This window comes from Urtica dioica, chromosome 8 (assembly GCF_054948205.1).
Source record: "Urtica dioica subsp. dioica isolate 48M chromosome 8, U.dioica_male_clone48M_v1_H2, whole genome shotgun sequence".
NCBI lineage: Eukaryota > Viridiplantae > Streptophyta > Magnoliopsida > Rosales > Urticaceae > Urtica > Urtica dioica.
In genome coordinates, this window is record NC_142763.1 from 34502522 (window position 1) to 34516027 (window position 13506).

The 13506-nt window shown below is 37.7% G+C and overlaps 1 protein-coding gene and 1 pseudogene across 1 annotated transcript; one reads left to right on the plus strand and one right to left on the minus strand.

The window, feature by feature from the left end:
* Positions 1-1835: 1835 nt before the first annotated feature.
* On the plus strand, positions 1836-8185 carry LOC149389450 (putative flavin-containing monooxygenase 1; annotated as a pseudogene).
* A 153-nt stretch (positions 8186-8338) lies between these two features.
* Positions 8339-12852, minus strand: LOC149389451 (MATE efflux family protein). Its single transcript, XM_089624137.1, has 15 exons — positions 12608-12852; positions 12006-12309; positions 11753-11898; positions 11501-11644; positions 11194-11360; positions 10953-11088; positions 10740-10836; positions 10556-10656; positions 10217-10380; positions 9876-9947; positions 9595-9711; positions 9414-9509; positions 9193-9314; positions 8660-8717; positions 8339-8574 (listed from the first exon to the last, which is right to left on the minus strand). The coding sequence occupies exons 2-15, from the start codon at positions 12302-12304 to the stop codon at positions 8563-8565; spliced, it is 1731 nt and encodes a 576-aa protein (XP_089480263.1). The 5' UTR covers positions 12305-12309; positions 12608-12852; the 3' UTR covers positions 8339-8562.
* Positions 12853-13506: the final 654 nt, after the last annotated feature.

The following is a 13506-nucleotide window of genomic DNA, read 5'->3' on the forward strand; positions in this document are numbered from 1 at the left end:
ATAGTTAGGGCATTCAACTTGTATGTGGCCGAACCCCTCACATTCTCTACACTGAATGCAATTCCCTTTGTTTTGCTTAGGATATCCACGATATTCTATCCCCTTCTTGTAGCTATTCCCTGGATTGTAACCTTGATTGGGCTTGTCTCTGTCAAAAGGAGCAGTAAAGATACCATTACTATTGTTGGTGTGCTTCTCAAACCTTCTCAGAATTTTTCCGAAGTTTTTAGCCGTTGTGGCTAGTGATTTTTCATAGGACTCACTAGGAGCATCGGACTTCTAGTTGTGAGATTCGGAGTTGGCAAGTTTGAAGGCTATCCCCTTAGATTTATTTTTTGGTTGATCATCAAGGGAAATCCCATAGGCGAGAAGAGACCATATCAGCTCATATACCTTCATCTTCGATGTATCATGAACCTCATCAATGGTGGTGACCTTGAATTTGAACCTCTCAAAGAGAGAGCGAATGATCTTCTTCATGAGCTTGTCATCAGACATAGGTTCACCTAGAGAATGAGATTCATTAGAACGATCTTTCATGCGGACATAGAATTTACTAATGGTCTCTTCTTCCAACATCTTCAGATTTTCGAACTTAGTAGTAACCAGTTGGAGACTTGAGTTTTTCACTTTGTCTGTCTCTTCTAGGAGGTTTCCAGAATCTCCCAAGATTCTTTAGCACACACACAAGTGTTGATAAGTCTGAAGACATTCTTATCAACTCCATAGTAGATAACTCCTAGACCATTGGAGTTAGTGAGAGCAGCTTTGTCCTCAGCAATATCCCACTCCTTTTCAGTCTTAACAATTGAAGTGACACTATCTTCGAGAAGTTTGGTTGGAGGGATCCAACCATTCACTAGAAGTTTCCAAGTCTTATGATCAATAGACCTAATGAAGGCGTTCATCCAGGTTTTTCAATAAGCATAGTTCAAACCATCGAGAAGAGGAGCTCGAGTGACTAAACCTCTTTACCTTAAAGCGTCCATACTCACAAAAACAATAAAAAAAAAATACCAGGAATTACACCCTAGAAATGCAGGTGACTCCCTCTGATACCAATTGAAAAAGTAGATCTACTGGTTAGTGTGATATTTCTACGGATGTTCTAACAGGTTAAGAAACAACGTATCAGTTTAGCAAAGTAACACAAGCACATAAACAGAAAGTAAAAGTACATAAGAGATGTAACGCAGTTCGGCCAATAATGCCTACTTTTGGAGGGATGAAATGTCCAATGGAAAGAGAAACTTCACTAGACGGTAGAGTAAGTACAACTTCGGACGGCCATGGATGATCGCCTTACAGGTCTCCTCAACTTCTAACTATCCTAGTAATTTCTAACCTAGACTCCCCATGCGTTTGACCTCTCCTCACTTTCCATTTACACTCTCCCAGTATTTTAACAACGTATATAACAATACATGTTTACAATAACCTGAATCAACTATATGATAACTCTGTGACCACCTCTAATGATGGTTGTCAACCAAAACAGAGTAACACAAACCACCTAGGATGAAGAGTATCGACAATGACGATTGCAACGAGATACCCAGATGTATAACCCTACCCGAAAGAGAAAGCGATCCTTTTATATGACACATACAGGCTTAGTGTCTTGGGCTAGAGTTTCTCAATACACATGGAGAACGCTCATTTGACGATCAAATATGACGCGGAAGCAAATCAGACAAAAAGGTATGCCAACAGAAAAACCACGTCACAACACTGATGTGTAAACCATACAACGTATGTTCTAGCAAGATGTTTCCAATATCATAGCGAACAACCGTTTTTCATAACAAAAACAGCCAAATCAATTAGTAACAATAATGTCGATGGCGCGAAACGTCTCCAAGGTCGGTGGCAAGCTTCTCAGTAAAGCTCTGAGTCTATCGTCAACCCACCCTAGCGTACTGCCAGAAGCTACCACTCACCGCTGCTATTTATCTGGTCTTTCACGTCTCCTAACTATGATCAACAATCGGCGATCGTACCCTTACAGCGATCTTCACAAAAGACATGGAAATAAAGCTCAAGCCCGCGGCACTCATAGAGCGACGAAAAAGGCCCCACAGACAAGACTAGGTTCCTAAGATGTTAAAGCACTATTAACTCGAATATGTGACAACGTGGACGTCGATGAAGCAACATTTTTCAGGCTTTCCACCTTTGGGATAATATGGATTTTAAGGGGGCGAGTAATGATAGACTTGCGCTTTTATTATGCTTTATTAGGATTTAAGTATTTCAATTATGTTTGAGGACTATTATATTATTTCCTTATTTATTAGGAGTTTAATTGTGCAATTAGGAATAAACCATGTAGGTTATAAATAGCCATCAGTCACATTAGGTTTAGGAGAAGTTTTTTATTATCCGTCTCGGTATTTGAAGCTTCTAGGGGGAGTTTCAGGTCTTGCACTCGAAGGAAAGGCCGAACCTTTGTTATTTTTCATATTCATTTAATAAAATCATCACAGGAACAACAAGTTCCTGTGATTTCCATAAATCCTTTCATCTTATAATCGTTCTAAATCCAATCATATTCATTGTGCTCTCAAAGTAGTGCCACACTTGGGGGCTGCTTGGCAAATTATTAAAATCATTACTAAAAAAAATTCCAATTTCAAAAAAAATTTTGAAGTTAAAAGCCAAGCGCATCTTGTTGTTTTTTGAAATTAGTACTCTAGTTATGACAAAGCAGGCCTTCAGAGCTTATTTTAACCTGTGAGCAATAGTTAGTCGTAGGGTTTAAATGGGGTGGCTTAACAATGATCTGCGGGAAAATAAAACCTTGCATTGTGTAATACAGAATCAAGCATTAGGACATTCCGGATTACCTCCCGTGGGGGGTTCCTTTAGCTATGTTGTACCTTAACCACTTCTCCGAACTACTCGTTCTAAGCTTGGTGAGAGTTTGTTGCTTAGCCTTTTGGCAACAATGCTTTCACCTTTGGTCATCAATCGTTCCTTGGTCTTCGAAGAAATCCTTTGCCTTTTGGAGCCATTCGGTTGGGTCAGCAAAAGCCTGTCGTATGTGGGGAAATCTAGGCGAGCTGGTTTGGACTCATTAGGACCGTGGTACCCACGTCTCCTTCTGGGTCCACCTGTTGCGCGATCATCGATGTCGTATTCGTACCCTTCGTCATTGTATTTGTGGGGTCCTTCATAGCTTGTTTCCCAGGTCTCACATTCCATCTATTTCCACCTGCTTTGGCGCTTTTGACGCGACTCACTCCTCCACATCCCGCTTATTCCCTCCCCGAAATCCTGATGGTTGTTCTCTGACTGATTCACGATCGTTGCGAGCGCTGTTGTGCTCTATGGGCTCTATTTGCTCGTCGTGGCCTAGCTTCTCTGGGGAGACCTGCAACTTTCATCTTCTTAGCGCGGCTCCATCGTGGCGTTTGTCTCACCCAGATTCAATCCCGTCGCCCAAGAGCAAAGTTCGTCGCGGTGAGCCTGGTACATCCTAATCTTTTCTTACAGCGCCGCATGCGATTTTTCATGGGCCACCTGAGCCGTTGTTTGATTTGTTGCGATTGTCGTGATGGTCGTGGCTTGCTTTGATGGGGTTTGCCTCACCTCTGCCATAAGATCCTCAATTATTGCCCTCATCTCAAGGGTCGGATCTGATACCAAAATTGATACAGCCCGGGACTTTGATCTCTGAGGAGAACCGTGTTATTTAGTGGGTTGTGTGATCTGTGTGAACATGTTGGGTGCTTATTTCTTTCAGGGAAACCTAGTCTTTTCCTCTTAGGGAAAAACTATGTTTATTTGGTTGAAAGATAATTTTCTTTAAAATAATTGACCCATTATAGGTAGGTCAAGAACTTACAACCGGACTTTTCTTAATGGGCTTCTAGACTTAAAAATAAGACTCCTATTACTCAACTTAAACACAACGCTTAAAAATAATTAAATCCTAATGCTCTTAAAAATAAAAAATGTGAATAATAAATAAAAACTTCATACTGATAATAATAATGATATCGTTGCTTTCCGATGAAAGCGTGTGTATCACAATGCTACAGATTTAATCCTAAATTTTTTATTGAAAAGAATAAGCTTGTTTGAAAGCCCCACAAGAAGAATTTTGGACACCGAAAAATGGTGTAAGCCAGGATTCAGCAACAATATTAGCGTATACAGATCACTTTGATAATTAGGACTGTGAAAGCAATTTGATAACATTTTGAAAAGCAGTTGAATACATCAACTCAAAACAATATCATCTTCTAATTGCTGGACCCAATACTCCCGTAATCACAAAAATCCCAAAATCAAAATCAAATAATAAAGATTAAAATACGGGAGAGTGAGCATACTAGCCCAATCAACCCACCATATTAGGAGAATAGCTCAAGTTTGAATAAATTAAGTGAATAGCCCAATTAATATTGTACTACCTAAATTACCCTCATATATAAGAGCAAAACTCAATTTTCCCAAAACCTAAACCTAAACTCGTTCTCATCTTCGTCCATTTCATGCCATCGATCCACTTCACGCCGCCAATCGCCGTCGATCCATTTTACGCCGCCGCGTCGTCGCCAATCGTCGTCCATCCTCGTTGCTGATCCCTAACGTCGCCGGCGAGATCCGCCATAGACGCCGTCAAGATCCGCCGTAGACGCCGTCGAGCTCCGGCGGCGACGATGCTCGGAGAATCGACGACTCAGATTGACTCGAAAATCGGCGGGGGGAGAGGAATCGGCCGCGGAGAGAAAATCGGCGGCGATGGAGGGGATTGAGGAGAGGCACTTTGTAAATTCGCGAATCGGTTAATTTAATTAACCTACTGGAGTGAGTTAGGTTAATTAATTAACTGATTCGTGAATGATTTGAAATTCACAAAAAATTTACAAAAATCATAACTTAAGTCAATTGATATTCAAAGCATTCAATTAATTAACCTAATTCCGAATTCAATCATTTAGTAAATTAATTTTACTCACAAAAAAATCAAAACCTAAACTAATATTCAACCAATAAGTTAATTAATTAACCTAACTCACTCCAGTAGGTTAATTAAATTAACCTATTCGCGAATTTACCAAGGGTGTTATGGTCTGAGCCGAAAATATGGGCTATTTGCTTAATAAAATGAAACTTGGCTATTCCCCCAATAAGAATTACGAACTTGACTAGTTACAACAAATTTCACTTAAAATACCGCATCTCGCGTCTGTACTATGGTTCTAATTTTGAGGATATCTCATCTAGTACCAAGATATTTTGCAATATTTTATTAACGTTTGGGTATTTCGTACCGCATGATATACTGTATCTCATGAGGTATATCGCAAAACAAGGGCTATCTCGCGGAGTATTAGAACAACAAATTATATAAACTACATAATTTCATATATTCACTAAAATGTAATAATTTTTGTTTAAAGTTAAAGTTATTACAAATTACTATATACAAGTTATAGTTATTATAAATTTATATATATATATGTAATTAAAATTAAAATAAAATATAAAATAGTATTATATTTCATAAAGTATAAATATTCAAATATATATGTATATATTTACATATAAACTCTAAATTATAATATGATTCTCAAATGTTATAAATATTAATATATTATTTATGCTTGTCCAATAGATTTACATTTAATTCGATAAGAAACTTATCAATAATACTAATTTACATTTTAATAAAAATATGTATATTACATAGACAAGCAAATACATTATAATAAACATTTCATACATATAGTCTAGTTTAAATAGCATATAGACAAGTAAATATATTATTAATAAATATTTGGTAGTACGTAACATCACTTGTTTTTTTTACTGTTGATATTAATTGTAATGGTATTCAGTGGCGGACCCAGACTCCGGCGACGGGGGGGCCGGCGGGGGGGGCGGGGGGGCCAAAACTGAATTTTGGCTGAAAAAAAAAAAAAAAAAAAAAAAAAAAAAAATTTAAGCCTGAATTTTTTTTTTTTTTGGGGGGCCCAGGCCTCTTGAGCCTACAAGGTATATACAATAAGCCCTTGACGTTACTATTCGTGGGAAACGAGATCTTGGTGCCCCCATCTCACGCAAAATTTTAATCCTTGAGCAATACAGACCAAACTTAGGATTGAGGATAAAATAACTTCACTTTGGAGAGACGAATTCCAAGAGCTTACACTTTAGATTTTGGTTTTCGGTCTACGTGGTGTCGATGAAGATGGAGAGAGTAATGCATTTGGGGTTTTAATGGTTTAAGCCCCGCATGGCTTTTTGGTTCTCTCACTTTTTGGTTATTGATCGCAAGACAGGAAATGGACCGATCCTTAAGCAACAGTTTTGAAGATAGAACGGCTTAGTTTTTAGGAAAAAATGTCCAGTACAAGAAATGTGATTTACCTACCTCATAATGACAATTCCATCTGAAAAATAGATTAATAAAATAGCTTCTGGGTGAGTGGAAAACACAATCTGAGTGAGTTCTATTGTGAAAGACAGGGCTTGGTTTTGAATCTTTTCTTTTTAGAAAAATGACATGTTTGCCTCCTACATCAAGTGTATCACCTGAGTCCACAAACTTTTTAATCTGTTTTTATGATATTTAGAGTTTATTTTTTTTAGCAATTTTAGTCCTTTCATCAATTTTTGTTATTTTTTCTGTTAAATTGTCATGCTTTTGTCATGTGGTGGGCTAGAGAGATGACAATTTGGTCCGGACACGATGTACGAAACAATTACGAGACATGACTTAAAGTGAATTTGGATCTTTCAACATAAGCCCAGTGAGACTTTTGGCAACAATGCTTTCATCTTTGGTAAATCTCACTATTCTCTCTAATCAAGTCAAGGGAATTAAAAAGAAAAAAAATGAGGCTAATATTATGTTATGAAAATATCATGAGTATCCCTACTGTTTAATCGAAATACGAGATTTATCCTCTCTATTTCTAGAAATATCAGACATATCACTTCAGCTTAATATAAATGACATATACATCCCTTAAAAAATGTTATATTATAAATATCACCATTTTTCATTTATTTTTTACAAAAAAATAATTTGAACTCCCTAAAATACCCTTAATGAAATAATTTTTTATTTTCTATTCTATATACAAAAAAATTAAATTAAAAAATTTCTTTATAAAAAGTTAATGATTTTTTTTATAAAGAGAGATTTTGATTTTTTTTAATAAAATAGTAAATAAATATTTGTTCTATTAAGGGTATTTTGGAGAATTCAAATTATTTATAACATTTTTTAGAGGAGTTATATGTCATTTATATTAAACTGAAGGGATATGTCTGATATTTCTAGAAATAGATGGGATAAATCTCGCATTTCGATTAAACACGAGGGATACTCCTGATATTTTCCCTATTATGTTTTGGACAATTCCATAGAGATGGGCATTTTCTAAATTTGTGGAGTGACATAAAGCATAAGCTTCGGCTAGAAAAGAACGGAATGGTACCGAAACCCAGCTTCCATCAGGAGATCAATGCCTGCCTGATATTGACAGTGCCTAATAAATTCTACAACAGAGTCGACGAAGGAAGCATCATTCTGAAGAAAGCGTTCACTTTTGGATTTTACGAACAAGGAATTTTGGTCGGCGAGGAATCCGGCAAAGTGATTTGGTCATATTGGCAACCGGGTTTAGAGGCGACAAGAAGCTGAGAGACATCTTTGTGTCATCAGCTTTTCAGGAATACATAGTTGGAGACCCAAACAAGCACTACCTCTTTACAGGTAATGCTGAAACTTTGATAGTTAGGCAATTAAACAGAGCTCACTACAAAATAAGAAATCTCGGCAATTCCGATATATCTCTTGCTGTATTTCGGCAATGTGTGTGCAGAGAATGTGTTCATCCGCGAATTCCACAGTTAGCGGGGATCGGATTCTCAGAAAGCGCTGCAAACCTGTACACATAGGAGATGAGGTGTCAGTGGCTGGCAGAGCTTTTGGCGGGAACTTTCCAAGTGCCGAGCATCAAAGCGATGGAGAAAGATGCGGAGAAATGGGACGAGTACATGAAGCGCTACTCTGGTCAGTACTACAGAAGATGTTATGCTGCAATACACATTTGGTACAATAACCATCTGTGAAAAGACGGAATGGAATCCCAGACGAAAGAAAAGTCTATTTGCCGAGTTATTCGAGCCTTATGGGCCAACCGACTATAGTTCCCCTAATTAACATCATAAATAGAAACAAAGCTTGATGAACCGAAATTACGACATCATATAGTACTAAAAGCTAAACTTGTCATGTACAATTTTTTATTTTTTTCCGCTTGGCATGTATACGGAGATACAGTGGTTATAAATAACGGAGCGACGAGAATATGTAGACAAAATCAAGAATATTTAACTCATTAAAGATGTAATATTGCCAACAAAAAAATAATAGATGATAATAATAGTTTGTTCTTTCTACCTGTTAATAGCAGAGAATGAGAAAAATATGCTGACACGAATATACCATGGTAACTCTAATATACACCTGAGAGCGCTCTAAATTTTTTAGCATTACTTTGTCGATGATAACAAAAATGGTTCTGAATTTTGTCCATCTCAATTGGCAAGCTGTAAAAGAAAAAAGGATTAATTTTAATACGATTGAACAAAGCAAAACTTTCAGATGATATGGTTGGCATATATGATTACGTACCTCAACTTTCCGATAGTCACTGTGCAGAAACCACCAAGGTCCATTTCTTGATAGCAATCTGAAATTAAAACTCATGTATTATATCATGTAACGCAGTCTCAACATATTGCAAATAAATATTCTTGGGTAAACTAAAAACAGAAATCTTCAGCTTTTTATATTTCGGCATTTCATACATTATACTACGACATTTCAAATCTCAGCAAATTTATACCTTCTTCTTGAATTCTGCAAATTCTAATCACTCTCTCCCACAAATCAACTAACCAAATGGCACCAACTTTACTATAACTTTGTAAATAGTTGAACTATTTAATTAGTAACTTGGTAAGATAAAATTATCTAAATTATAAAAGTCGGGAAAAAAATTTCCGAAACAGAAAAAGTGACGGTATTTATACGTAGTTCACCATTAATTATTATACGTTATGGACCCTGATGCTTCTTAAGAACAATGCAGAAGATTATAAATTAGAAGTGGCCTGATCTTTACTCTAGTAATTAAAACTGTGAACCAAAGTACATTTTATTACCTGTAAAACCCAGCAACAGTACGCAGGCCCATGAAGACCGTCAAGCCCAACCAAACCCCAGGAAGGCCCATAGTCCTCGATCCGTACACCAAAACTACAGAAGATATAGCCCCTACCACCATCTATATATAGCAACCATGAAAAAATAAACATCCAATCGTTTAAACAGATAGAAGCGATTTTTGCAGCCTTAAGATCATCATTTCATAAGTTCGGCTTACCATAGCCCAAGCCACGTAGGCGAAATCAGAGACGCCGTAATGGAGACCGTCAAAAACATAAGCCAGTGCGTTAAGAGGTTGACTGGCACTAACAAACTGCAACAATTTTTTTACTAGTCATTATAAGATCGATCAGAGGGAACTAATTAAATATAGGAGCAATGCCCTATTATACACATACCAATACTCCAGTGCCAACAATTTTCAATACTCCGGGATCCTTGGTGAACAAGGTAGCTAATGAACTGAATGACAGGCTCAAAATTACAGTCAACAAGATACCTGTGAACAGAGACAACTGATAGACACATAGAATAAGTAATCCAGAAGGCAAATGCTAAGAGGCCACACAATTATCACTCTGTGTGATTTCTTTCACTCTCTTCTAAGTTTCCTCTAGAGATAGATCAATAGATATAAAGGGAGAGAGAGAGAGAGAGAGAGAGAGAGAGAGAGAGCTACCTTTATTGAATAGTAAGCGATTTCTTTCACACTCTTGTAGTCTCCTTTAGACAAATAACTAGCCGTCAAAGCCTATCAATAAACATTAGTAACAAGTTAACAAAATACATAACATTCCGATACTGCTTGTTGACTTTGCTGAGATAAATTGTGAATCGTTAATTCAGGAGCTAAAAAAAATACACTTTTTATACTCACCAATGAGTTAGAGTTTATTAACTACGTATCAACAAACTACACATTAATTTACCCGAAGCTCACAACATCGGAAAATATAATCACAAAATCAGAACAAGAAAATGGAACAATATTAGACAGCTGCAAAAGAAGCAACATCAAACCTGAGCAGCTGCGCCCATAGCATCAACCAGAAGAGACACGGCCAACCATACTTGTATGCATATCTGATGAGCAGCCATGGCAACCGGACCTTCACGAGCAGCCATTGATGTTCCCAACGTCATTGTCGAAAGAACAGCAAGAGTTCGTCCAAGAAGAAAACCACCTGTACAGCATCCAAAGGCATTGTTATATAACCCCGACTAAGAATAGCCCATTAAAATAGCCAATACAACAGTCCTTGTGAAAAAGGCTGAGTTTATAGTTTATATCCTGTCACCATCTTCTACAGATTCGGAAAGATCAATTATGACGAGGAAAAATTGCATATATATATATACCGGATTTAGCATATCCCCCAAATTGCAAAGATTCCATCTTTGGCGGCAAAATAATGGCTCTCTTGTTTAAGAACCACAACATTAAAATCGTGACAACGTATCTGAAACAAAGTTGAGCATAATCAATCTCCAATTCGAAGAATAAATCATCTAAAAATGTAAAAGCCGCCGAAAGAACACGTACTGTGATATAACAGTGGAAAGGGCTGCACCAGTTACACCCAGTCGGAAAGTATGCATAAGAAGGGGAAACAAAAAGACGGCCAATAGATTACCAATACCTGCATAAGCAACAAAAAAAGGCGATGGCACAAATTGGAGAGGTGTTCCAACAATGGTCGACTAATTAAATTATAACGAAATTTCCCACATGACGACAAGACACAAATATACTTGCCTAAACATAAAACTGGGGTTTTAGTATCCTTAAAGCCACGGAAAACTCCTTGCAGAGCCAAAGAGACAACAACAGCAGGAGCGCCCAGAGCTCGTAGTGAAAGATAGTGCTTAGCTGGTACTCGCATAGGTGAATCCTGATAAGAAAACAATATTCAGATGATAGAACCACACACATGCAAAATCATATCAGCCATATCTAATCTTTAAAACGCATTGCCAATGTACATATCGAGGCTTACTATCGATATTCCCATCAGACTTAGAAACACGCCAGATCCCAAAGACAGGGCTAAAGCCTCAAAAACACCAATCCCGACAGATAATAGCAAAGCTGTGGACACTGAAGGAAGTTGCATTCTCTTAGCTGCTCCAACCAAAGGTGTACCATTACTGGCACCATTGTTTTCTGTAAAATACTTAACAAATCAATATATAAAAAAGTCCAGATAACAGAAGAGTTTTAGTTGCTCACACACTCAGCCATGATCAGAACGGCATTAATCGAACATGAAGAAAACATAAGAGAAGTTATTCGGTTCAACACACCTGAAGCAGATAATTCAACCTCATTCTTCGAAATATCTTCAGCGACAAAAGAAGTAGCAACGCTGAGGAGAGGAATGTTGAATAGCTTCGAAATGTAATTAAAAATGTTCACAGAAACACCAGCAGAACCCAACTCCAGAGCGCCTACACAGAAACACATGAATATATTAAAACCCCTTTCCCAAGCAACCGCTCCGGAAATACCCCTAGAATCAAAATCGCAACTGAATAGAAAGCAACTACGGATCATACCTAATCTACCGATGTAAGCGGTCTCCAAAAGCTGTGCCAAGGGATCAAGAGCTTGCCCTGCAGCAGCGGGCAAAGACAGCATCAAGATCTCCCTCTTCACATCCGGTCTTTGATTTGATCGACCATTTCCACTTTCTTCCGACTCACTACCAAAACCAAATAAATAAAATAATTACGAACAAATTATGTTCATACAGAAAACAACAAAAATAAACTACAAACAAATAATGAAACCGAATTTCTTCATTCTCACGGCGAGTCATTCCCTGCTATGCCGTCTTCCTGAAGTGCGACTCTTTCCTCTGCCTCAGAAGAGCTCGCGGCACAGAAAGGGATATTCCGGCGCCTGATTATGAGTGGCCTGAGAGAATTTCTACGCTGCTTAAATTTCAAATCATAACCCCTGACTAAACCCACACGTCCTATGCTCTTCCTATCAGAAACCGAAACTGAATTTGAGTTCAATCTCTCTGTATTTCGGTTGCATCCTCCGCCGCGCCCATATAGAGTTCCGTTCGAAACCGAACCGCCTGTGAATTGCACGGCCGACATTTTCACTGCAAAAGACATGTACGGACGTGAATAAAAAATTCTTGACAAGTAATGATCTACATCAATGCGATCAAATGTCGGAGAGCGAAAGTTTAATCATCTTGATCAAAACTGCGTCTTTCTTTGTTCCAATGAAAGAAATGTATTTTCGGACTCCTTCAAATCCTCAATTCGAAGCAGATAACGAAGAACGGAAATTTGAAACCGCGAAAGAAAAAAGAAAATAGAGTTCATGTTACGAGAAATGGTAACCAAAATGAGTACTAGCACGAAAGAAAGAGAGCGAGAGAAACAAACACAAACCTTGATGACGAACGGACGGAGCGAGAGAGACGGAGAAAGAATACGCCAGTGAAAGAAGTCTGTTTTGATTCCCGGGAAAGTGAATGTCATGAACGTGAACGAGCTTCCGAAAAGCTTGCTTCGTTGATAGAAGACGGTTTCCGATTCTATTCTTCTGCCGACTTTGGTTCACACTCTACTAATTCATTATTCTTTCGTCAATTTTCATTTCTTCAGATTAAACGAATTCCCAAGAAAAGACAATAGAGCTAATATTGATATTTTGAGAAATATAACCTAAGAGACTAAGACGCGCTCAAAATAAATAAACAAAATAAAAGGGCTTGTTCTGAATTCTTACTTATTTATTTTCTTTCATTTTGCTATAAGACTCTATTGCCTCGTCATGCACATTCCTAAAATTAAATGGGGAATTGACACTAATAATACTATCTCAATGTCACTTACCAAATTTAGCCGAAAACCAAAAAATTGACACATGTAGTACCTAGGCCATTATGTAAAGACTATTATACCCTCGTAATTCTTTTAAACGTATGCAAACTCATCTTCCTGGTTATTCTCCATCTTTTTCAAAAAAAAAAAAAAAAAAAAAAAAAAAAACCTCTCATCCTCTCTCTCTCTCTCACGATCCCCCATTGTTTCTCGCTCAAAAAAATCGCGCACAACCTATCCCTCTATTCTCACTCGATCTCAGACTCTCTCTCGCACGTTCTCTTCTAGTTCGCACCTCTTTGTTTCTCACTCAAAAAAATCAGCCGCGACCACCTATCGCCCATTCTCTCTCGCACGTTCTATTTCTTTCTCGTTCAAATAACTCGGCCGATCTCTTTGTTGGAATCTTGAAGTTTTCGCAATAAATCGGTGAAGGAGAAGAAGGATTCCCATCTCCTCCAAGT